This window comes from Schistocerca piceifrons, chromosome 11, assembly GCF_021461385.2.
Source record: "Schistocerca piceifrons isolate TAMUIC-IGC-003096 chromosome 11, iqSchPice1.1, whole genome shotgun sequence".
NCBI lineage: Eukaryota > Metazoa > Arthropoda > Insecta > Orthoptera > Acrididae > Schistocerca > Schistocerca piceifrons.
Window position 1 is genome coordinate 58,175,735 of NC_060148.1, and position 26,936 is coordinate 58,202,670.

At 40.7% G+C, this 26,936-nt stretch overlaps 1 protein-coding gene across 5 annotated transcripts in view; it reads left to right on the forward strand.

Moving 5' to 3' along the window:
* Positions 1–26,270, forward strand: part of LOC124720001 (zinc finger protein OZF-like) — a 57,453-nt gene extending 31,183 nt beyond the window's left edge. For 4 of the 5 annotated variants that reach the window (XM_047245232.1, XM_047245234.1, XM_047245233.1 and 1 more), the window contains 2 exons: positions 15,546–15,583; positions 22,595–26,270. In XM_047245232.1, coding sequence (XP_047101188.1) covers positions 15,546–15,583; positions 22,595–24,191 — 1,635 coding nt within the window. In that variant the 3' untranslated portion in view covers positions 24,192–26,270. The remainder of the gene's footprint in view (positions 1–15,545; positions 15,584–22,594) is intronic. The other variant, XM_047245236.1, reaches the window with a different exon arrangement.
* The last annotated feature ends 666 nt before the right edge of the window (positions 26,271–26,936 follow it).

The window sequence follows — 26,936 nt, forward strand, 5'->3', positions numbered from 1 at the left end:
AAGTCATCTACAGAAGACATAAACTCATAGCAGAAGTATCGAGATATGGATACTGAGCAACAGTAATCTCACACAGGCAACTGGCAGAATTATGTTACACATTTGAAAAAGTGAAAAAAAATTACTGAAGAGTGGAAATGTGCGTTAATTGATCTTCTTCACAAAAATGAGATAAAAGTAGTCTGAATAACCGCAGGGAATTTCGCTGCATCCTGTTACGTCCAAAGTTCTTTAAAAAGCCCTGTGAAGTCAACTGGATGAACAAGTAGGCCCATTAATAGTTGAGTATAAGGCATGATTTTGCAAAAGGCAATCGTGTAGAGAACAGATACGGGAACCAAAGTCAATTTTGCAAAGATGATGATTTGTAAATACTGTGGCAACTTATGCCAAGTGTCAGAAAGGCTTACGATTTGATAGGAAAATCTTGATTCAGTACTTCAGAGGAATTCAAAAGGGACAGGAAAACAGTGGCAGCTATCCAACAGACATTAATGAGTACAACCCTAAATGTTAAATTGACCCCCTCGAATTTAAAATAATTCTGAAAAAAGTTATGAAGACATAGGTGAAGGAGATAAGGGAAGCCAAATTGAAATTAAAAAAGAGCAGAGAATCAACATGAGGTGTATGGCTTTAGTACACACTCACTATTCTAAGAAACTCTAGAGAAGTCAAACTTGACCTTGAAAAGCTTCATAAAATGTCACAGAAAACGGTCTAAAATTCATCTGTGAGAAAACTCTGTATTGGACAGGAAGCCTACAGATAATCTCTCCATTATAACATGGTATGAGGAAGTGTCACAAGATACATACGTTAAATATCCAGGAGAGATCATCCAATTAGCAAGACATTATTTATTTATTTATTTATTTATTTATGCTAGTCTGACAAGAGCCATCAGGTTCTCTTTTGTATTGGACCAGGGTTTCACAAGTATATCATAGTTACCTAAGAAACAACAATTTTAATATGACAAATAGTATTAAAATGATTTGAATATCTGAAGTGGCAATGTAAGTAATATTGACTATAAACTAAAAAAAATAATAATGACAGTACTAGTAGTATTACAGTTGTTGCCACTAATGGTTGTGATGGTAAGAGTAGTAACGACGACAATAACAGTGGCAGGTATAAAAGGGTTTGTAAATGTACAAGATAGTTTCCTGATATAGTGAGTTCCATGGAAAGGAAATTTAAGAAGCCTTCACCAGCTAAGAATTCTGTGAAAAGGGGAAGATCTGAGTGGCGCATAATTATATGCTCACATGTCGGTTCAAAGTGCAATTTAAAGCAGCCAAACCTGGCTACTTCAGGACGTTCGTAGAGGACGCACATTGGTGACTTTCTGTTAATGGATGTAATCTCTCTGAACATATTCCTCTTGTTTATCTTCATGATTATTGGATGTGTGTAGCACATTATGTGATAAATCGGAGCATGTGTATGCCCTACTCCACGCAGTTGTCAGTTACATCTGTTGCTTCTTAAAAAGATGTAGTCTTCTCAATTTATGGAACTTCTGTACATACTTGGTTTGAGCCATATCTCTGACGGAAGTATCATATGTACGTCCATGTCTTGAAATATGTGACAGACTTTGTTATGATGAGGTGGCAGAGATCGAACATTAGCGTGAGCAGTATGTAGTAGTAGTAGTAGTAGTAGTAGTAGTAGTAGTAGTAGTAGTAGTAGTGACTTTAGGCCGGTGAACAAAGCATACCAGACTGCATTGTGGTAGGGGAGCAAGGTTCATTGAAGTGAAAGTGGAAGATATCTCCCGGAGGAGGGAGGTTTTGTGGCCAAGGCCAGCAGGCTTTGCACTGGTCAGTGAATTGTCAACTGAAGACAGGAGGAGAAAGTTACTGAACAAAGCTAGAATAATCTATGCACAACAATACTGAAAGTGAGATAAACTGAATGAAAGCAGTGTCTTATTATTGGTCCTAATGATTAGTAACCAGAGTAATATGATGTTAAATTATTAAAGTAGAAATGACAGTAAATTATCATCTGAATCAGTCTTGTGAGCATTTTGAAGTAATAGTGAATTAATGAATATTATTGATGTTAGAGGTATGATAATTGAGCAGAAAATTAGTACTAAAAGTAATCCTAGACAAATAGAGAATAATAAGAGGAGAACCTGTTTTAAGTATTATATTAGTAAAACAAATTGTTTCTTTGCAAAAAAGGACGTGAAAGTAAACACACTAAATTAGAGGCAACAAGAGTTGACAAATTTTTTAGGTTCTAAAGTCGCTACAATCAAGCTGACCTGCATTGCAGACTGATTATTCCTATTTTAGGTCTTCACCATTATCCTGCCATCATTTGCCCACACGTTTTGCAGCTGAAATCTTGAGATCACACTGTTCAAAATCTTCAGTCTTTCGAAAGTGAGATCCTTGCTTATTGTCAAACTAACTACAGGAGTTTCTGGCTCAAAAGCTTCTCAGCTGATGCGGAGTCATTGTAACAGAAAATCTGTTTTTGTCAATGCAAAACTACTACTCTAATAACACCCTGCTGCAGAAAGTACTGTGATTCATGGTCACACAAAAATGACTGACTGAGAAGCAGGAAAGAAAAATTCTCAGCACAATATTTGGACCAGTTTTCTGTGAATGAATTGGGATAGAGAGACCCTTAGGAGAGATCTATAGATAGACAGAAACAGTAACGGACACCTTTAGATATAGAGGGATGAAATTCTGTGGATGCATCACAGGATGACCGACGACAGGTTCACAAGGCAGATATTTGAGGTAGCAATCACTAGAAAAAACAGTTCAAAATGGGTCATAGGTACAGAAGAAGTTGGACTGTCACAAGATAACATAATAAGACGAAAAAGAGTCTAGTAAGACTATGAAACATACTTAAATAGCAACACGAGGAAAACGGAAATGGATATAAATATTTGGAAGACCACAAGAGAGACCACAGAGGACATACACCATGTGATCAAAAGTATTCAGACACCTGGTTGAAAATGGCTTAAAAGTTCGTGGCACCTTCCATCGGTAATCCAGGAATTGAATATGGTGTTGGTCCATCCTTATCCTTGGTGACAGCTTCCACTCTTGCAAGCATACGTTCAACAAGGTGCTGGATGTTTCTTGGAGAATGGCAGCCCATTCTTAAGAGTGTTGCACTGAGGAGAGGTATCGATGTCAGTCGGTGATGCATGGCATGAAGTCAGCATTCCAAAACATCCCAAAGGTATTCTAAAGGATTCAGGTCAGTTCTCTACGAAGGCCAGTCTGTTACAGGGATGTTATTGTCGTATAACAACTCCACCACACGCCATGCGTTATGAACAGGTGCTTGATCATGTTGAAAGATGCAATTGCCATCCCCAAATTGCTCGGGAAGCAAGTAGGTGCTTAAAACATCAATGTAGGCCTGTGCTGTGATAGCGCCATGCAAAACAACAAGGGGTTCAAGCCCCCTCCACGAAGAACATTATGACACCATAACACCAGAACCACCTCCGAATTTTACTATTGGCACTACACACACTGGTAGATGATGTTCACCAGGTATTTGCCATACCCACAGCCTGCCATCAAGTCACCACATTGTGTACCATAATTCTTGACTCCACACAACGATTTTCCATTGTTCAATTGTCCAATGTTTTCACTCCTTACACCAAGCGAGGCGTCATTTTGAATTTACCTGCATCATGTGTGGCTTATGGGCAGGTGCTGGATGGTGAAATATAAGTTTTTTCACCTCCCACCTAACACTCACAATAACTGCAGTGAATAATGAAGTTGTCTGGAATTCCTGTGTAATGGTCTGTATAGATGTCTCCCTGTTACTCATTACAACCCTCTTCAAGTGTCGACAGTTTCTGTCAGTCACCAAACGAGGTCAGCCTGTACGCTTCTGTGCTGTACATCTCCCTTCACGTTTCCACTTCACTATCACATCTAAAACAGTGGACCTAGGATTGTTTAGGGGTGTGGAAATCTGGCATACAGACACATGACACAAGTGATACCCAATCACCTGACCAAGTTCGAAGTCTGTGGGTTCTCTGGAGTGCCACATTCTGCAATCTCATGATGTCTAATAACTACAGAGTTTGCTGATATGGAGTACCTGGCAGTAGAAAGCAGCACAATGCGCCTAATATGAAAAACCTATGTTTTTGGGGGTGTTTGGATATTTTTGATCACATTGTGTATTTAAAGAAATTGGGAAGGATGTAGAAATAAGAAAACTTTAAATTTAGATACAATCTCTTAAATGTTTATGTATGTGGTGGTGGTGGTGGTGGTGGTGGTGGTGGTGGTGGTGGTGGTGGTGGTGGTGGTGGTGCAATCTGGAAACGTCCCATAATTATCAGTGTGAGGAGATTAGCGATCGTCAGGGCAATCTGATTGTCAGTAGACCTTGCAGAAGTAATCTGCAATAGCAGCTTCTACTTTTTAATATGCAATGTGTCACATTCTGCAACCCTCGAGACTATATGATTTGTAGAACACAATGTGTGGATCTAAGAATGAATGAACAAGTGAACCAATGAATGAATAACCTTCACACCCTCTCTCTGGCCAGGATATAGGCTACAGTGTGATTTCACACTGAAAGAGAAATCAAATATACAAAGAAAATAAAAAAATTAAGAAATACTTTCAGCACATGAAAACAGACTAAAATTACCCTAATCTACTGAAAGGGGAGTGATAGCTGTGTAACCAGAACCTGTGTAGGTTCCAAAAGGCTATATCCTGGACACAAATAAAGATATAAATGCAGGATAAATTTATGTTTAGAGGTATCGCTATAAAGCTTTTATTTCCAGAAGAACCATTCAATTTATCAAGAGTACATCTTCTATACAGCTGAAAGGAAGGGGAAACTACAGCCGTAATTTTTCCCGAGGTCATGAAGCTTTACTGTATGGTTAAATGATCGTGGCGTCCTCTTGGGTAAAATATTCCGGAGGTAAAATTGTCCCCCATTCGGATCTCGGGGCAGGGACTACTCAAGAGGGCGTTATCAGGAGAAGAAAACTGGTGTTCTACGGATCGGAGTGTGGAATGCCCGATCCCTTAATCGGGCAGGTAGATTAGAAAATTTAAAAAGGGAAATGGATAGATTAAACTTAGATATAGAGGGAATTAGTGCAGTTCGGTGGCAGGAGGAACATGACTTTTGGCCAGGTGAATACAGGGTTATAAACACATCAAATAGGGGTAATGCAGGAGTAGGTTTAATAATGAATAAAAAATAGTTGTGCAGGTAAGCTGCTACAAACAGCATAGTGAACACATTATTGTGGCCAAGATAGACATGAAGCCCACGCCTACTGCAGTAGTAAAAGTTTATGTGCCAACTAGCTCTACAGATGATGAAGACATTGAAGAAATGTATGATGAGATAAAAGAAATTATTCAAGTAGTGAAGGGAGACGAAAGTTTAATAGTCATGGGTGACTGGAATTCGAGAGTAGGAAAAGGGAGAGAAGGAAACATAATAGGTTAATATGGATTGGGGCTAAGAAATGAAAGAGGCAACCGCCTGGTAGAGTTTTGCACAGAGCATAAATTAATCATAGCTAACACTTGGTTCAAGCATCATGAAAGAACGTTGTATACATGGAAGAATCCTGGAGATACTCGAAGGTATCAGATAGATCATATAATGGTAAGACCGAGATTTAGGAACCAGGTTTTAAACTGTAGGACATTTCCAGGGGCAGATGTGGACTCTGACCACAATCTATTAGTTATGAACTGTAGATTAAAACTGAAGAAACTGCAAAAACGTGGGAATTTAAGGAGATGGGACCTTGATCAACTGAAAGAACCAGAGCCTGTACAGAGTTTCAGGGAGAGCATAAGGGAACAATTGATAGGAATGGGGGAAAGTAGTACAGTAGAAGAAGAATGGGTAGCTCTGAGGGATGAAGTAGTGAAGGCAGCAGAGGATCAAGTAGTTAAAAAGACGAGGGCTAGTAGAAATCCTTGGGTAACAGAAGAAATACTGAATTTAATTGATGAAAGGAGAAAATATAAAAACGCAGTAAATGAAGCAGGCAAAAAAGAAGACAAACGTCTCAAAAATGAGAACGACAGGAAGTGCAAAATGGCTAAGCAGGGATGGCTAGAGGACAAATGTAAGGATGTAGAGGCTTATCTCACTAGGGATAAGATAGATACTGCCTACAGGAAAATTAGAGACCTTTGGAGAAAAGAGCCATTTGTATGAATATCAAGAGCGTTGATGGAAACCCAGTTCTAAGCAAAGAAGGGAAAGCAGAAAGGTGGAAGGAGTATATAGAGTGTCTATACAATGGCGATGTACTTGAGGACAATATTATAGAAATGGAAGAGGATGTAGATGAAGATGAAATGGGAGATAAGATACTACGTGAAGGGTTTCACAGAGCACTGAAAGACCTGAGTCGAAACAAGGCCCCGGGAGTAGACAACATTACATTAGAACTACTGACGGCCTTGGGAGAGCCAGTCACGACAAAACTCTACCATCTGGTGAGGAGGCAGAGTACCCTGAGATTTCAAGAAGAATATAATAATTCCAATCCCAAAGAAAGCAGGTGTTGACAGATGTGAAAATTACCGAACTATCAGTTTAATAAGTCACAGCTTCAAAATACTAAAGTGAATTCCTTACAGATGAATGGAAAAACTGGTAGAAGGCGACCTTGGCGAAGATCAGTTTGGATTCCGCAGAAATGTTGGAACACCTGAGGCAATACTGACCCTACGACTAATCTTAGAAAATAGATTATGGAAAGGCAAACCTACATTTCTAGCATTTGTAGACTTAGAGAAAGCTTTAGACAATGTTGATTGGAATACTTTCTTTCAAATTCTGAAGGTGGTAGGGGTAAAATACAGGGAGCGAAGGGCTATTAACGATTTGTACAGAAACCAGATGGCAGTTATAAGAGTTGAGGGACATGAAAGGGAAGAAGTGGTCGGGAAGGGAGTCAGACAGGGTTGTAGCCTCTCCCTGATGTTATTTGATCTGTATATTGAGCAAACAGTAAAGGAAACAAAAGAAAAATTTGGAGTAGGTATTAAAATCCATGGAGAAGAAATAAAAACGTTGAGGTTTGCCGATGACATTGTAATTCTGTCAGAGACAACAAAACGTGGAAGGGCAGGTGAACGGAAGGGATAGTGCCTTGAAAGGACGATATGATGAACATCAACAAAAGCAAAACGAGGATAATGGAATTTAGTCGAATTAAGTCGGGTGATGCTGAGGGAATTAGATTAGGAAATGAGACACTTAAAGTAGTAAAGGAGTTTTGCTATTTGGGGATCAAAATAACTGATGATGGTCGAAGTAGAGAGGATATAAAATGTAGACTGGCAATGGCTAGGAAAGCGTTTCTGAAGAAGAGAAATTTGTTACCATCGAGTATAGATTTAAGTGTCAGGAAGTCATTTCTGAAAGTATTTGTATGGAGTGTAGCCATGTATGGAAGTGAAACGTGGACGATAAATAGTTTGGACAAGAAGAGAATAGAAGCTTTCGAAATGTGGTTCTACAGAAGAATGCTGAATATTAGATGGGTAGATCACATAACTAATGAGGAGGTATTGAATAGAATTGGGGAGAACAGGAGTTTGTGGCACAACTTGACTAGAAGAAGGGACCGGTTGGTAGGACGTGTTCTGAGGCGTCAAGGGATCACAAATTTAGCATTGGAGGGCAGCGTGGAGGGTAAATATCGTAGAGGGAGACCAAGAGATGAATACACTAAGCAGATTCAGAAGGATGTATGTTGCAGTAAGTACTGGGAGATGAAGAAGCTTGCACAGGATAGAGTAGCATGGAGAGCTGCATCAAACCAGTCTCAGGACTGATGACGACGACGACGATGACGACGACGACGACGACGACGACGACATCATCTTCTATATGCATGCATGTATAATGTGGTATGTTTCACAATTTGGTGTAATTTCAGTGTTTCCATTCACCTTTGACAAACATTCAGTGTCCCCTCCACTGGACACGCAACAGACATCGAGGCAATAGACTTGTCTCATACTTATTGAAGCACATTTGGAGATCTTGTGCTCAAAGGTGTTTTTTTAGTGAACCTTAAGTCGTTGCATGGCAAGACAAATGGGTGGAGCCTTCCACAAACCCCGACAAAATGACATACTGCAAGATCAGACAAATTTCAAGGTCAGCAGCTGAATGTGAGACGTGTATGCCCCTTATGGCTGATACCTCAGTAAGGCAGCTTATTGTTAAGAAGTGCTCTTTCATGCAGGTGCCAGTGTGGTGATGCTCCATCCTGTTGAAAAATGATTTTTTTTCCTCTGGATAGTTTCCTTTGCATCTAACTCGAAACCTTTTGTTATTTCTATTTATGTCTACATTTCATGTGTTGCAACATTCCTTGCTGTACTGATCATATTCCTTATTAATATCATGGAAGTCTTGCTTCATTAAATTACATAATTTGAATAACAAATCATGACCACCACCAAGAAATGGTTTCTGTTTACAATTCACAATACATTACTTTTATCTTTGTTATTACTCATTTTCAGTGCAGTTGTTACTTTTAAAAAACAATTGACTGATCTAGTTACCTCAATTCAACTTGCTGTCAGAGATGACTCAGTCTTTACTGTTAATATGAAATAGTTTGTTTAATCCGACACGTTTCTCATTAGGTGTCATCTCTGGGTTTGATGACTGAATTTTTGAATTATCCATGATGTTAAAGGTCTTCTGCTAGGCTCCAATAACAGACTTGTTTTACTGCTATTGTAGTTGTCCACATTCTGATTGCTTCTTCATATGTATTCATTGTATACTGGCTCTTCATAATTCGGCACCTGAATTTATCTGCAGTTGTATTAACCCCTCCCCTCCTATGAAATGTATGAAAGCACATTCATTCATTTGAAGAGGACACCATCCTCATGTTGACCTTGTTGTTTATTTCCTATTTATGATAATATATGAATCTTTGTCATTTATATGCCTATAAAATAACAGCACTTCATGTAATAATTCCTATCACTTTCATGTCATGCTGTACTCCTTAGTTTCCTCTGTGGATGAAACTGATGTGACATTTAATGAATTTGATGTTCCATGCAGTGAGCTATCTCAAGAGAATGGCATAATATTCAATGCTGCAGTTGTGAAAAAATACATTTAATAGCAGTTCAGATAGAAATGTTTTCAGTTCTTTTCTTTACCAGTTTCATCAATAAAAATCGGACGATTTTTTTACGTTTTTCTCTGGTACTTCGCCTTACTGTATGTGCATGGCACGTTAAAGATGTTTCAGGCTTTAAATTTTGAAGTATCAAGTAGGAAATTTGATTTCAAATGAATCAATGTTTTTATAGTTATTTACACAGCTGAAACTCAAGTGCTGAAATGAAGTGTTAATTTTACTTATAATTTTCTTCGGTAACTGGTACAGTTATGTAGTCTCTCTTTGATAATACTGCCCCCAGGGGCTCAGAATTCATTTGCTGAGTACAGGCTTGGTGACCCCGGGGTCCTGAGCTGGGGACTGGTCAGTGCCGCCAGTATCCTGTCACCGTAACCCCCGGACATGCTTCAGCGACCACTGTATGGCGCGGCGGTGGAATGTTGTGTGCTGCGGGGAATGGTAATCTTGGCTTGACCGCCTGGATTGCGAGGAAGGCCAACCTCTATAAAAACCCCTCAATCTTCCGGTGTGCTCCGCGCCTATGAGATGCATGGCTGTTGAGGTGGAACAGTCGCAAGCGGGCAACCTCTGGGGCACCTGCCACACCCCAGTTGTATAAGGCTTACTCAGGCACGCGGGGCTCTGTCTGAGCAGACCTTTAGTTCCCTAGATGCTCGTGGGACCGCAATGGACCCTTCGACCTCTACATTTCCCCCTACCAGTGGCTTGGGTGGGCCACTGGTAGGAAAACACACCCCATCGAAGAAGCGACTTCGTGCTGCGAGTCCTCCAGCGCCTAGTGTTGATAGAGATTTATCAGACTGTCGTAACAGAGCACATGCTGATAATCAGAATGTGTTTTTGATTATCAAACGACGGAGGGTAGCTTTGAGAGGGTTTCTCCCTTTTACATCCACAAGGGTCTTGAGGGAATTGCAGGAACACTTAAATCTGTGAAGCGACTGCACAATGGGACTCTGTTAGTTGAGACATCTAGTTCCCGTCAAGTCGGTTCTCTTCAGAAAGCAACCTGTCTCGGTGAGTACGCTATCGAGACCGAGCTCCACTCCACTCTGAACTACAGTAAGGGTGTTGTGACATGTAGGGACTTGGTGGATATCCCCACAGACGAGTTAAAATCTGAATGGGCTGATGAAGGTATTGTTGGCGTGCAGCATATTATGAAACGAGTCGATGGGGACCTAGTCAAATCCAACTCGTTTATTCTCACGTTCAGTTGCCCACGACTCCCAGAGCATGTTAAAGTGGGGTTCTTACGTTTGCCAGTAAGGCCATATTTCCCCAACCCAATGTGCTGTTTTACATGTCAGCGCTTTGGCCATACTACGTTGGGGTGCAATGGGATAGCCACTTGTGGTAAATGTGGTCAGCCTGCCCATGAAGGAGCTGATTGTTCATCGCCTGTGAAGTGCGTGAATTGCTCTGGGCGTCACCCTGTCAGGAGCCGGGTCTACCCCATCTATCTCGACGAACGGAAGATACAGGAGATTAAAACATCTAAGCGCATCCCCTATGGTGAGGCCAAGAAGCTCTTTAAGGCCATGCAACCTCCTGTGTTCACTACATCTTTTGCTTCCGCTCTGAAAAAACCGGTACAACTGACCACTGTTGTTACGCAAACGGAGGTTGCTAGTGATAGCACTAATACCTGCATTTGCCAGTGCAATTGTGCTGCTGTGGTTGTTTTGCAACCTGCGGCTCTCCCTGCAACGTCGGACAAGGCTGTGGTTGCTGACATTGGGGTACTTCCTCCCTCTCCCCATATGGGACCTTCTGCCCAGGCGAGTAATGCTCCACCTGTTGACAAGGCTCTGCATTCTAAGCCCCCCAAGACAAAGATGCCGAAGCTGAAGGTTTTGCCACCTGAGGAGACTAGTCAGGGTCGGTTCGATGACGAGGCCATCGCACTGACATCTCCCGTGCGTCGTCATCGGAGTTGATGGACATTGACATCGACCGGGGGCGATCTTCTCGCCCCAGGAATAAATCTCCGGCCAGTACGGGCTCTCCTCCAAAGCACAGAGGCAGGGTGAGAGTTCAGCCCCCCTGATCACTGGCTCCCATATTACAGTGGAACCTGAATGGGTTCAGGACACATGTAGCCGAATTACAACTCCTTGTACGAGAGTGCCCTTTGTGCTTATGTCTCCAAGAGACACATTTTCAGGCCACTGATGCTCCTTCTTTACGGGGCTAGACCGTCTATTGGAAAGATGATCTGACAGGGGAAAGGGCAAAGGGTGGTGTTGCGGTTTTTGTCCGTGACATGTACCCCTCATCTGAGCTCCCTCTCGTTAGACTTGCAAGCAGTTGCAGTTGACCTTCTTGTGGGTCGGAGGCTCACAGTATGTTCACTTTACTTACCACCTCAGGATGCGATAGACTCTTGAGGCTCTCGCAGACCTTATTAGCGAACTCCCCCACCCATTTCTTCCTCTGGGAGACTTCAATGCTCATAATGTCTTAAGTCAGGTGATGCTGAGGGAATTAGATTAGGAAATGAGACACTTAAAGTAGTAAAGGAGTTTTGCTATTTGGGGAGCAAAATAACTGATGATGGTCGAAGTAGAGACGATATAAAATGTAGGCTGGCAATGGCAAGGAAAGCGTTTCTGAAGAAGAGAAATTTGTTAACGTCGAGTATAGATTTAAGTGTCAGGAAGTCATTTCTGAAAGTATTCGTATGGAGTGTAGCCATGTATGGAAGTGAAACATGGACGATAAATAGTTTGGACAAGAAGAGAATAAAAGCTTTCGAAATGTGGTGCTACAGAAGAATGCTGAAGATTAGATGGGTAGATCACATAACTAATGAGGAAGTATTGAATAGGATTGGGGAGAAGAGAAGTTTGTGGCACAACTTGACCAGAAGAAGGGATCGGTTGGTAGGACATGTTCTGAGGCATCAAGGGATCACCAATTTAGTATTGGAGGGCAGCGTGGAGGGTAAAAATCGTAGAGGGAGACCAAGAGATGAATACACTAAGCAGATTCAGAAGGATGTAGGTTGCAGTAGGTACTGGGAGATGAAAAAGCTTGCACAGGATAGAGTAGCATGGAGAGCTGCATCAAACCAGTCTCAGGACTGAAGACCACAACAACAACAACAACAACAACAATGTCTTATGGGGCTTTTCAACTACTTGCCCCAGGAGTCGCATTCTGGAAAGCCTCATGATGTCTGAAGAACTGTGCATCCTCAACTCTGGTGCTCCCACTCATTTCTGTACTGCTTCTGGGAAGCCATCAGGAGGATTTCCGGGAAAGGCAGCCAACTACCTGTCACAGCATTGCTGCATCAGGGAAGTCTTCTCACGGCGCTGAGAGACATTGCCCAGACACTGGCCATGCATTTTGCGGCATCTACTGCCGCTATTAACTGTGATCCAAATTTCTGCCGCTACCGCACTGCCATCAATAGGGGTCACTTGGACTTCCGGTCTCAAAATTCTGAGCCCTACAACTGCCCCTTCACAATGTGGGAACTGGATTCGGCGCTGTCTGTGGCTGATGATACTGCGCCTGGTCATGATCAAATCTGGTACAGCATGCTGCAGCACTTGTTACTGCCTTCCAAGGAAGTTCTCCTGAATTGTTTTAATGTGATATGGTTATCCAGCACATACCCTGACTCGTGGCGGGAGGCGATTTTGATTCCCCTCCTCAAACCGGGGAAGGACCGAACGCATCCCAGTAGTTATCGGAGTATTGCTTTGACGAGCTGTGTCGGGAAGACGTTGGAACACATGGTCAACCGTTGCCTGGTTTGGCTGCTCGACCAGGCAGCTCCTTAGCCCCTCTCAGTGTGGCTTTCAGAGGTGTCGTTCAGCTATAGATAACTTGACCTTGCTTGAGGCAGCCATCCAGCAGGCCTTTCTGCGTAACCAGCATTGTCTAGGTGTATTCTTTGACATTCATAAGGCGTATGACACTACTTGGCACCGCCATATCCTCAATCAACTCCATGAGTGGGGCTTTCGTGGCCGTCTCCCCATCTTCATTCGGTCCTTTCTTTCCCACCGCCTCTTTCGATATAGGGTTGGTAATGTGCTGTCTGATTCATATGTGTTCCTCAGGGAAGCGTTTTAAGTGTCACCCTCTTTGCCGTCGCCATTAACAGTATCACGTCCACTATCCGGAGTCCTGCCCAATGCTCTTTGTTTGTGGACGATTTTGCTGTTTTCTGTTCTTTCTCCAGTCTTGCCACTGCTAGTCAGCAGTTGCAGCTTACGATACAGCGATTAGAGGCATGGACTGCGAAGACGGGTATTACCTTTTCTGCAGACAAATGTGTGTGTGTTCATTTTAATCGTTCTTGATGTCTTTTTACCTCCCCTGAATTGCGTCTGAGGGACACCGTTCTTCCTTTTAGCGACACTGTGCGATTCCTGGGCCTCACTTTTGATTCCAAGTTGTCGTGGTTGCCTCACCTTAAAGACCTCAAGGTGCGGGCCCTGAAGGCACTGAATATTTTGAAGTGTCTGAGCCATCGGTCCTGGGGAGCAGATTGGGCGCGTCTGCTGCAGTTTTATAGGGCTTTCGTCCGATCGCGTCTTGACTATGGTTGCACCGTGTATGGGTCAGCAAGGTCTTCGTATCTGAAGATTCTTGACGCAGTACACCATGAGGGTATCAGGCTGGCCACTGGTGCCTTCCGTACCAGTCCCATCCCCAGCCTATGTGCTGAGGCAGCGGAACTGCCGCTTGCCATCCGGCGGAAACTCTTCATGGTGCGACGGGTTTGTCAATTCCTTGCCTGTCCTACCTCCCCTGCTTACCCTACTGTTGCCTGACTGCCTGGGGAACCTCTCTTTTCCAGTCGTCCCAGGGCAATGAGACCATTTGGGATTCGTGCCAAGCATTTGCTCGAGTCCCTTGGTGTGGAGCGTGTGGCCCCCCAACAACAAGGTTTTACTCGCCTGCCTCCCTGGTTGCTCCAGAGGCCCATCGTCCTTATAGACTTGTCGGAGTACCGGAGGAGCTGCACTCCTGTGTTTGTTTTTACCTCCTTATTTTATGATATTTTAAACCAGCATCCCGACCATGTACCAGTATTTACGGATGGCTCTATACAGGGGACTGTGTTTGTTCTGCTGTTGTTTTCCCTGATCGAGTCTTCAAGTTACGGCTTCCTGCGGCGTTTACCATCTTTGATGCCGAATTGTCTCCAATCTTGTGGGCATTGGAGCAGATGAGATGTGTTCCCGGTCTTAAGTTCCTCATCTGTTCTGACTCCCTGAGTGCCCTTCAGACCATGCAACACTTGTACCCAGCGGATACGGTCGTCCAGAACATCCATGATGCCCTACTCCACCTGCAACGGCAGGGGAAGGTGGTTTCCTTCTGCTGGGTGCCGGGGCATGTGGGTATTGGGGGAAACGAACTGGCGGACGTGGCTGCCAAAGATGCATGTTCCCTCCCTCACGTTGTTGCATGTGCCGTCCCCCTCCATGCTGTTACCTCCCTCCTGCGTTTTCGTGTTCTGCATCAGTGGGAAGAGGAGTGGCTGGCAGTCGGTGAAAATAAGCTGCGTCTGGTCAAGGCCACCACGCGGCCATGGCGTACATCCTACCAGTCATGCAGTCGGGATGAGGTTCTCCTCACTCACCTCCGCATGGGGCACAGTCCCTTAACACATGGTTTTTTACTCCGGCAGGAGGACCCTCCAATCTGCAGTGCTTGTGGCGTCCAGATTACTGTCCGCCACATTTTACTTGACTGTCCTTTATTCTGTGACCAGAGGGCGGTGGTTTCCTTGCCACCGGATTTGCCCTCTATTTTACAAGATGACGTAACGACTGTAGTTAAGGTCTTACGGTTTTGTGTCCTGTCCAATTTGTTGCCTCGGATTTTAGGGAGAGGCTTTTAATGTGCTGCTGGGTGACTGGCTCACCCAGATTTTAGTTAAGAGGTATGCCAGTCACGATTACCTCCTTGTTTCCCTTCGGTTTCTGTTCTCTTTTCCTTGTTTCCCTTCCTTTTTAGTGTGTTCCTTCTCCTCTTGTTTTGCCTCTGTATGTGAGGATTTGGAACTGCGTCAGGTCTCTGTCTTTTAGCCATTCTCCTTGTTCGCTGTTCGTCTTAGTCCCTTCACTGCATGTGTTCCTGTTTCTTATGCGTTTGGGCGCTGATGACCACGCTGTTTAGCGCCCATAAACCTCACACACACACACACACACACACACACACACACACACACACACACACACACACCATTTGATAATATTATTTCCAAGTATTGTTTGGAACAATCAGCTGTTAGTGGGTGGTAACACAATTTTATTTGTTTACTGTTTCATCAATTTTAAATCTCCAGTAATTCTTTGTAATGTTTCAGGTGGCAGCTTCATTAAGAAATGCATCTGATAGTTTAAGGTACGTTTTTATTATTCACTGCAGAATTTTTTTGAGCAGTATAAATTTTTACTTACTCCATGTGAAAGGAAAACAATCAATAACCCTTGGGGACCAAAATACAGAAGTTATTTTTAAAAAGTTCTATTTTTGGAGTTCTATTTCTTCTATATATTTAACATATATAGTATATACAGACTAGAGCAATATTATGCATGTTATCAGAGAAAACACTACTATATCTACTATTCTGTTATTGCAGAAGATTAAAAAGTAGCTTTGCAATATAACACCATACATCAGTCCTATTTATAACATTGGTTTGCAATAACAACACAAACGGCAAAAATGAAAATGCATTAAATACTGTACTGCAACTTGAAAAAATTACACTTCAATAATATTCTAATAGTAAAAATCTAGTATGTTGTGCTGTCAGAAAGAAACTAAAATGCTTGCTAACATCATGGCCAGCTGTAAAAACTTCTGTAAAATGAATGATCAGGTCAGATGTTGAAGCAAAACTTTCTAAACTGTCAAAGGCATTTAACACTTCATGGTGGGTAGGCAGAATGGTCTTGTCCTCCTCACATTCTTGTGATGTATTTTGCACCTCAGACAGAAATGTTTGTACATCAGGTTCAGTATTTGAAATGTGTTGCAAAATATTCCATTGTCAGGCAAAGTGATATTGCTGTTCCAGGCATTGCTAAAACACTTCTGTAAGTGTTATGAGGAAACTGATAGAACCGATTCCCAGCTTCTTTTGCATCCAATGCTACCCAAATTGTTGTTTCCATCTAGTTTTGAGCAATACAGATTGTGCAAGTGGCTTGCGATACAATGTCTTCATAGCAGCAGTAATCCCTTGATTCAAAGGCAGAAGGCAACTTAATGTATTTTAAGTAAAAGTGAACATTTACATTAGTTAATATTAAAGCAAAAGAAACCATTTATTATTAACTGTCAATCCAAGCTTCCCAATAGTGAGAGTAGGTGCAAAGTAAAGCATTAATTACATGTTCTTGAAACATATCAATTTCTCAGATTTACTGATGACCCAAGATTGTTGTTTATCTATGTCATATGAATTACAGACAAGTACAGCAGTTAAACGTTGTTTACTGCTGGCCCCTCCATGCCACATGTCCCCTTTTATTTTGTGGGTTTGACTTGGCAGAAGTTGTACAGAAATCGTAGCTGTGTCCGCATTGCTGGCAGAAGATACAGCAATCTTTTCTCTCACTTGGTCAAATTCATGCGACCGATGGTTGCTCCTTCATCAATTTCATTCATTTCATTGCCGATCACTCAGCATGAAATTAGGCCTCTTTTGGAACTTACACAGGCAACAAGAATAACAACTGAAGTCTGTTTTGAATGTATAAATTTTCTGCAGTCTCATTTGTTGTTGACTACAGTTCCACTCAGATACATTGGAAGTGCACATACAGCTGAACCACTATAAAAGTTCTGCATCTTCATACATAACTCTGTGAAGTCACTTTGATTTGCACCTGGAACCCAGTGCAGCAGAATTAAGAACTCTTCATTTAAGAAGTGCAGATAATGTAGATTTGCTGAGTCTAAGCTTTCTGCCAATTGTGCTGTTTTTCAATACACCATGGTCTGCTTCCTGCAGAATTTTTAGTTTCACTTGCTGATCTATGCTGTGTGCTTCCTATTGCATGACAACCCTTTTACTGCTTGGAACTCAATGTTACTAATGCTGGCCCTATTTAAAGAATGTAAAAGCACATCTCAACATGGAATGGCACTTGGTGATGGAATCTAGTTTTTCACACTGTTAGTGTTATAATTTTTTTCCTTGTTGATGGTGATTGTTGAGCAATTTTATGCACAAAGGTCAGCTAGAGAAACATTAGGATAAAACATTGACAGTTCAGGTCTAATGAAAAATGTAATGATGCAACAGACTAGAAAACTGTTTGCAATTCATGCCGACTGAAATTTTTTAACCAGTAAAACGTATAATACCATGTACATCACTGCCCGTACCAATATTTTGCTAGTGTTAATGAAATGTTGACCTTAAGTGATTTCATGTTAAGCATGATGTTTGACATGTACATTATTGTTCATTATCATTAAGTAAAAATATTAAAAACCAGTAGAGTTAGTAACACATTCTATAAAACAGCTGGTTTGTGTATCTTTTCCTTAAGAGTGTACTTCTTTTATACAAAAAATAAACAAAAGTGCAGGTGAAGTTTCAGCAGCTGTATAGTGCTAACTATTCTAATTGAATGTGACATGGAAGTCATAGAAATTCAATGTGATGGGTACAAGCTAATGTCCTGCCATGTAGAACAAGTAAGAGGAAAGGGTGAGTGTTATATTTCCAAAAACTAGTCAAGTTTCAGCCCCTTCAGATTAATGAATGTTGGGGTGAACAGGTCTTTGAATACTGTTTCAGCAATGTGAATTGGGAAACATAAGCTTGTTGTATTGACAGTTTACAGGCCACCATCATGATCTTAAATTTCATAAAGCAACTGTAGGCAGCTTTAGTAGGACCATGAAGACTTAATTGGTGAGTCGTCTTTTGAGACTTGAGAGAAGCTACTAACCAAGGACACCTAGAATCGCCAATGTCTGCATTTGGGAAATGTAACACAGTAAAATTCCCCAAAAGAACTTAATGCACACACTGAAAACTTGGCTGATTTGGGAGCAAAACTGATAGTGATCTATCTGGCCATCACATTAAATGAATATTGATCAGTTGTGTTCAAATCATAGGAGGAAAGTACTGTCATCACAGAATTAGAGTGAAATTACAGGGCAAATGTTGTCAATAGGTATACAATGCACACAGTGTGGATGGAGAATTAAACTTTGTGTTAATAATTTTCCTAGTAATCTTATTCCCTAAAAAACCATAATACCGAATAGAAGTAAGAGCAAGAGACAAATAACTCCCTGGACTTAATTATCTTCCGCAAGGTAGAGAGAGCTCTACCTACTTCGAAAGACAAGAAACTGTGCATAGTGAAATATTCTGGTATACTGTCTGTAGTTCACTATCATATCTTCCTTTGTGTTCAGTAAAGGTCTTTGTTCCTGGCACAATATGTTCTCATCACAAATTGTGGCTATGCTTTTCTGATGTTGGAACTGTAGTATCCACTTGACCTGTTGTATAGGAAGCCTGGGCTCATGAGGTTGCAAAATCATTTTTAGGAAATAATTTAATTCTGCATTTATTGTGTATATCCATGGTAAACATTTACCATTTTTCACCAAGTAAATGCTCAAAGATGAGAGTGGCTGCTATGTCTAGATATACATCTGTTCCTTGAAAAGCACTGTGAAGTAAAGCATTAATATCTATGGTTAGACCTATTTAATATGCATCACACACCCTTCAGCAATGTTTTGAGGCGAGTCACACAGTTGTTTTGAAAGCATCACCTTTATAGCATGATTGGATTTCTGTGGTATCCTAGCAATGGATTCTTTGGTATCATAGCAATGGACTGACTGCTGTACCTACAACTGAACCAATGTGTTGATTCCATTGGTATCTCCACATATAGCTACACTCACGAATTTATGAGAGTAGCGATAGGACACTGTGTTTTTCATTTTTGTGAAATACACTATTTTAATCCTAATGTTTGAAGTTAGTTGGCAATGCTTACACCAGTTCAAAATTCTATCAAGATACAAGCTGACACATTCTTTTAATTTCTTCATAATTGACACAGCTGGTAATTATATGTGCCTGTACAATTGTGGATAGTTTTGCCATTTTATCTGTCTTGCCTATGGAACTGAGTCAACAATAACTAAAATGGTAAGCTGCAGTTAATAAATATAATATTAAACTCAAGTTCATCAGGGTTATCATGTGTAACTGCTCATGTAACGAGCCTTGACATGATGCCGTAAGTCACAAATATCACAAGCTTTGTTGTGGGATTTCACTGTGTCATTTAAAGGACAAGAACTCCATGAAAAATAGCAGAAAGCTGCATATGTATCAGGAACATAAGCATTGCAATTTGCTGTGTCATTCACTTTTGTATGGGAAGGTTGTTCCAATGAGGCATCTTGGTATATTCAGTGTTGGAACGTCCACTAGCAAAGTCTTCAAGAACACATTTGATGGTGGCTTGGGGGTTGCGGCAACTGATAGGGGTGTTACTTGATGTTCTACACTATCCCAACAGAACAAGGTAGAAAATATTTGAAATCTAAAGCCACCACCACACTCATTGGAGAAAAAACATACAGGAAACAATAACTGTCAAAATAATGAGACTTGATACTTTCAGAGCATCAGCTACATACACCCTATCCCATGAATCACATGTAGACTCAGCCCCTGATGCAAACTTTGATGCTTTTGTGGTGGAACCACCAAATTCCACAGCAAAAACTCTCAAATTGTCATCTCCCTAATGCCATGTAGTAATAACACAAAAGCTTATCATTGGTTTAATTACTCCTATACTGCAATGGAACATTCATGGTTTGATAGCACATGTAGAGTAAATGAAACTTTTTAGTTGTAGAAGATCACTGTATTTCACGTGAGTCGCTTCATAAATGTTCCAGTACTCACATGCTGTCAGGGCACAGTATCTGACTGGTTGACACGGTGGTGGGGGGGGGGGGGTGTAAGGATTGGTGGATGGACAACCTGTTATTTGCTGTGTGTGAGGCATAAGTGAGGGCTGAGATCAGACACTAGCTGTATGAATTCTTAGGGCAGTTATTCAACAATAACAGTAGATTTTGTTTTGACTTGCCAAGATCCTCTTTGCAAGAAGCATTGCTAATATTGTCCTAAAATATACAAATCATTTCATTTGTAGGAGATATTATTGTCAGTAATACGCATGTGTTTTGCCAGCATCTTGTGGTGGGTTGTGAGATAAGCTATCTCTTCTGAATAAAAGTGCTAGAATTTATTTCAGCATCGTTATTTATTTTCTCACAACTTATCTCTAAGCCTGCTTCATTATAATTTTAACCCACACACATGGGCATGTCAAAAGGTCATTTAGGTGAGTACCACTTAGACCAAACAGAGGATTGTTTTACCATCTAATGATATTCAAAAATTGCTTACATCTTGCCAGACCATGATTATTGCAAGGTAGATTCACCACACTGTTGGAGCACTTGTCCTGTTGTGGAAGCAAGTGTCAACTCACAGTATTCACCTCCTGCCAAGCTTGGTGATAGTTCAAATACTGTTCATCTACAGTGAATATTTAGCCCAGAACAGCTGTCTATATAATTTCTTTCATCAGCTGGCTCAACAGAAATATGAGTAGCAACGAGGAGGATTCATTATTGTTGTGATAGCCCATAAAACTGCTGTATCAGGCAGGAACAAATCTGAACACCAGAGGGGAGAAAAGGAGATAGATCAGACAGTGTGGATGTAATCTCACAAGAAACCTAGATATTACTTTTTATTTTCAAGTAGTGCAACATAACAGCTGAACTAGTAGGAAAACTTCAGCTTTATGTGAGAAAGCAATCTTGCCTCTTCTACTGAACCCAAGGGAAAATGATACATTGCACAATAATTACTGTAATGTCACCCTCACCAACTGTAAGCCAAATTACAACAAAAAGTTCGATCAGCATGTGGCATACCTGGTCTGTAGAATCCAAGAAACTGTGCACTCACATCTAGCGCACATGTGAAGGATATTGCTCCATGCTGAGAATGCGAATGGCTTTCCCTAATCCGATAATATGTTGGAAACGTGTAATTGTGGCTGTGTACTATTTGTATGTGTGTTCATGTGTTCATAGGAGTGTTTGGGGAAAGTCAGTGCCTGCCATCTATGCCATCTGTAAGCTTTGAAAGTGGGAGGTGTTTCCAGCCACTTTAAGGGACACCAGATATCTACTCTTACAATCTGTCCTATGTGGAAGCAACTGTATAAGGAATATACCTACATAGGGCATACACAAAAGATGTGATCATTTTAAATTCAGCATACATTACTGTAGTCAGTGGGATATAATATTCTACAATAACTTAGTGTCTGGAGATACTAGGCAGAAGCCTATTTTACTGTGAGTTTCTCTTCAAGAAAGATTTCTGCTGTATGGCGTTAATGACAGAGCGTATAACTGTTCTGTGCAATGTAGTAATTAACTGCAAAGATTTTTATTAATCACAAAGAAAAAACTTTTACTGTAGTCTGATTAAAACTACTTGATAGCTGATGTGTCACTTGCCACTGCAGTGTTGCTACATCCACTATCAGCTACTGCCCGGTTATAGGCAACACACAAACACAGCTGATTTTAAGTGACCTATGACTAAACTGTGGCAGATGACAGGTTTTGTCCTTGAATTTAAACTCGTGTCCTAACCTTACCACAACTATGTGATCTGCAGTATACCCAAGAAAACAGTGATCAACAATCTGTAGCACAATTGAGATCATGATCATTTTGTTCAGAGCATGTAAGGCTAGGCCTCTATGAGCGAACTCAAGTCAGAAAAATTTCTTAATATGTTTCTTTGCATAGCCATCTTCTGCAGCAGAATTTCAGTTTTCGACGAAAGCAAACTAATTTCTTACTGTCATTGGTTACTTGAAACCATAAATCCATCAAAAGCAAGACAATCAGAAGCAGCAATCAGGATAGAATAATATGTGCATGCTCCTATGCACCCACAGCCATATCCACACTCAAATTACCTCATTGGGAAGCTCAAAGATGTCCATTTCCATTGTGATGGAACGGGGTAGCTGCAGGTGGAATTGTTGGACCCAAATATCACACAGGTAGACCATGCACCTACTGGCATTACTTGCTCTCAAGACTTTGGTAGAATGGACTGTACAAAATTCTATCGTTCTGGCCGAATGTCATTAGGATTTTAAATCACTTACATTTACTGAATAAGTTATATGTGAAGCCCATACATTTTTAACTTTCTGTTTATAGTACCTGATTTTGTGGATTGTGAAATACTGTTTTTTTGTATGATGTAAATCAACATTTCACACCTCTTTCCTCCTTCCTCAGTTTAATTCAAAGTGCTGGTGACAGCTGCGACATTTCATATCAAGAAACATTACATCAAGGAGTAGTCATTGACAAGCTGGAGATAGATGCAGAGAAGTCAACAGATTTCAGTATGTCTTATAACTATACGAAAATACGGACTTCGCAAGAAGACAGCTTATGTGGCACGAGATTAAGTTGCAGCATCAGGGAAAAGGAATTCCATAAGTTTATCTGTAGTTTCTGCCTACAGGGCTTCGCTTCAAAATACAGACTCATAATGCATATCTTCATCCACATTGATGGTGTGCAGGCACCTGCATATGTGTGTAAGTCATGTGGTGAGGTATTTCCCACTGATGACTGCCTGAAAGAACATTTGAGAATGAGTGAGGGTGACCAAGCATTATCTGCTGCCAACAGTGAGAAACCTGAATGCAGTGATGACCATGAAAACAATATCTCCTTGGAGTGTGTAGGAGAAGGAATTGTGGAACAGACTGAGAAATCTTCATCCAAGGAAACCAAGAAAACTGTAAAGAAGTCCTTTAATGACATACATAATACAGGTAATGTTACAAAAGCTGCAGAGAAACTCGAAAGATTTCATGACTATGGAATTTTATGTACAAGTGATAATGCTAATGTCCACACTGTGCTAAATGCAAAGAGAAATCACAAATGTGATGTTTGTGGTAAATTGTTTACTCTGTTAAGTAATCTTAAGAGACATAGCTTAATACACTCAGCAAAGAGACCCCACGAATGCGATGTTTGTGGAAAATCGTTTACTGAGTCGGGCACTCTCAAGAGGCATTCATTAATACACACTGGTAAGAGACCCTACAAATGCACTGTTTGTGGAAAATCGTTTACTCAGTCTGGCAATCTCAAGGTACATGAATTAATACACACAGGAAAGAGACCCCACGAATGTGATGTTTGTGGAAAATCGTTTACTACGTCGAGCCATATGAAGAAGCACATTTTAATACACACTCGTACGAGACCTTTCAGATGTAACGTTTGTGGAAAATCTTTTACTCAGTCCGGCAATCTCAAGGTTCATGAATTAATACACAAAGTAGAGAGACCCCACGAATGCGATGTTTGTGGAAAATCGTTTATTCAGTCGTGCCATCTCAAGAATCATGTGTTAATACACACTGGAAAGAGACCCCATGAATGCGGTGTTTGTGGAAAATCGTTTACTCGGTTGAGCAAACTCAAGGTACACGAATTAATACACACAGGGAAGAGGCCCCACGAATGCGGTGTTTGTGGAAAATCGTTCATTATTTCGGGCAATCTCAAGGCACACGAACTAATACACACTGGTAAGAGACCACACGAATGCGGTGTTTGTGGAAAATCGTTTGCTCGGTCGGATAATCTCAAGGTACATGAATTAATACACACTGGAAAGAGGCCCCACGAATGTGATGTTTGTGGAAAATTGTTTGCTACGTCGAGCAATATGAAGAAGCATATTTTAATACACACTGGTACGAGACCTTACAGATGTACTGTTTGTGCAAAATCTTTTACTCAGTCTGGCGCTCTGAAGGTACATGAATTAATACATACGGGAAAGAGACCTTATAAATGCAGTGTTTAAGGTAAATAGTTTCCTTAATGGAGCAGTCGCAAGGAACAATAGTACACACTGAACAGAGACCACACAGATTCCATGTTTGTGCCAAATCGTTTTCATAACTGGGTCATCTGAAGGCTAAATTAATACACGCAGGAATGATCCTGTACAAATGTGATACTTGCATGCAAAATACAACTTATGAAGTACAGAATTGCAATTTTTTGTTGTAAATGCTCCATGCTCTAATTATCTGGCTACCACAAATTGATGCATTGAGAGAGATCTTTTACTCATGAGTAGAAGTTCCATGCAGTAGGCAGATCCCCATATTCAAGAGAATGTACCAGTATGTTACTAAATATTTCAAAGAAACTGCCATTTCAATGTTCATGAAGCTGTATGCACTACCCAGGCGGCGACAAATATTTTTATTACATACCTATCACTCAGGCTATTCAACTCAACAATGGAGAAATATAAAAAATGTCATGATTATGCAAACATGTTACTGAGGTAAGCCTCCTTAATGGTAATGCTATTTGTGTGATCAATAATCTGCACACGTGTGAACTTTCTATGCTAGCTCTACATTAGGAAATAGCTGACAGTGGCAAGTATGCAAAGATAAGGCAAAAATTATAATCTGTGTAGTAGTGTTGTGATTCACCTTCAGACTGCAATACAACAGTAATTCTGTACGGTATGGAGTCATTAATTCTTTGTTTTCCAGCAGTAAATTGGAGTTCATGTGTACATACATCTCACACAGTTCCCATTAATTGTAGGCTATCGGTTTGTTGCAGTGTAGTTCGTGTGCATTAGCATCCCACATTCGTTTCATCATGATCTGATATGAGACAAGCTTGGCCGGAAAGACAACAGTGTGAGTGCTCATGCTACTCAAACCATTGCAGTGTGATTCTGACCTTGTGATTTGGACAGTTATCCTGCTGTAAGATGATGTCACTCTCAGGAAATACATGAAGCATTAAGTGATGCAGATGTTGCAATAATGTTAATGGTCTCCACATGTCATCGTGCTTTCAATTATGACCAGCTATTTCTTGGCACCTCATATGAATATCCCCCATAGCATGACATTGCCTCCACGTTCCTCCACCTGTTGTGTGGTGCATGTATTGAACAATTGTTCATCTGGATGATGGGATGTCTGGGCATGACCATTGACCTGGTCCACAAGAAATGTTACTTTTCACAACGTGTGACACATCTTTATAGGTATGCAGTCCAATCTCAATTATCCCATTTCTATTGATATTGTAACCGCCAATGTTGTTAGATCAACATGGGAGTACAAAGTGGTTGTATATCTTGGGGCCTCATGTTGAACAGTGTCTGCTGAATAGCTTGAAACTCTTCAGCCTGGTCAAGCATTTTCTCCTGTCTACACAGATTGTCATCTATCCCACTGTACAGAGCAGCTAGGTTCTGATCTCCTTGTTCTAGATAATGCATGGGCATCCTACAACCTTTTGTCAATTTGTGGTTTCACCATCTGACAACGATGTTCCATAGAGACTCATGATAGAAGCGTCTGAGCAGTCAACCAGATTCGCTGTTTGTGAGATGCACTTACCCAGGCACCAGGCAAAACCATCTGCTCTTTGGCCAGATTATTTATGCCACTTTTTTTACACATACCGTAAATAGAATGATTACCCATTCATGTCTGGTTATAGTTTCATTACTGTGTGACATAAACACTGTGCCACTGGGTAGGACACACTCCTCCTAGGGAAGTGGGCATAATCATTTGGATCAACAGTGTATCTTGACACAGAAGGGTCTTTTGTGTAGTAATTCAAATTTTCATGCTTTGTTAAATTTTATGCGAATGCACTATTGTCAGTTTAAGTGACACATTTCATGTGAAAAATATTTTTATTTCAGAGCTCTGTACATAATTCTGAGTTAACAAAGATTAATTTTATGCCTCAAATCTTTTAATTATTTCTCTATTTTTAAATATCATGTAACTACTGTACAAACATCAGTGGGAAAACTGTCATCATGTAGTGTCAGATAATAATTCCAATTGTTTGTATAAAAACAAGGACACTTGAAAGAACTCAGTGTGGTTACTAGAATATGAATTTAATCCAAATGCATAATTTTTATTGTAATAAGTTAATTTATTAAATGTGCTTTCTTTCTAATTGCTTTGTTTTAATTTGATTATTTTAGTTGCCTTTCATCTGCTTTAAACATGATTTCATAGTGTGTATTTTCCATAATTTCTCTGAGTAAATGTGAGGTTTTCAGAAATTTTCACTAATGCTTGGTTTGATATATAATGTTTGTTTGTTTGTCAGTTTTTTCGATTTCCTACCAATTTCTTTTTGGTGTAAGGTATTTTGTTTATTAAGTTTTGTTATACTTTTAACAACTTGAAACAGTTATTAAGTGATAGGCATTTTTGAGTTTTGCGACACTTTCAGCTGTGTGGCTTTTTACTGAAATGAGAATGTATCTGGCATGATAGTTCTTGCAGGATAATAGTGTGCTGCTATAGGGGCTGTAATACTGCAGTGGTTTTTAAATATTTAGGGAATGCTGATCTATTTATAGTTAGTGGGATCCTATTCTCATACACACTCGATAAGAAATTTTGGTTGTGACTTGGCATGAAATTGCATGGATTTGAAATTCTGTCATTCTCCTTATAGTAATGTTGTTACACTATTGTCGAGCTACTTGATTGCATATTTGGTACTATGCTCTTTGTTAATGGTCTACTTCAATCAT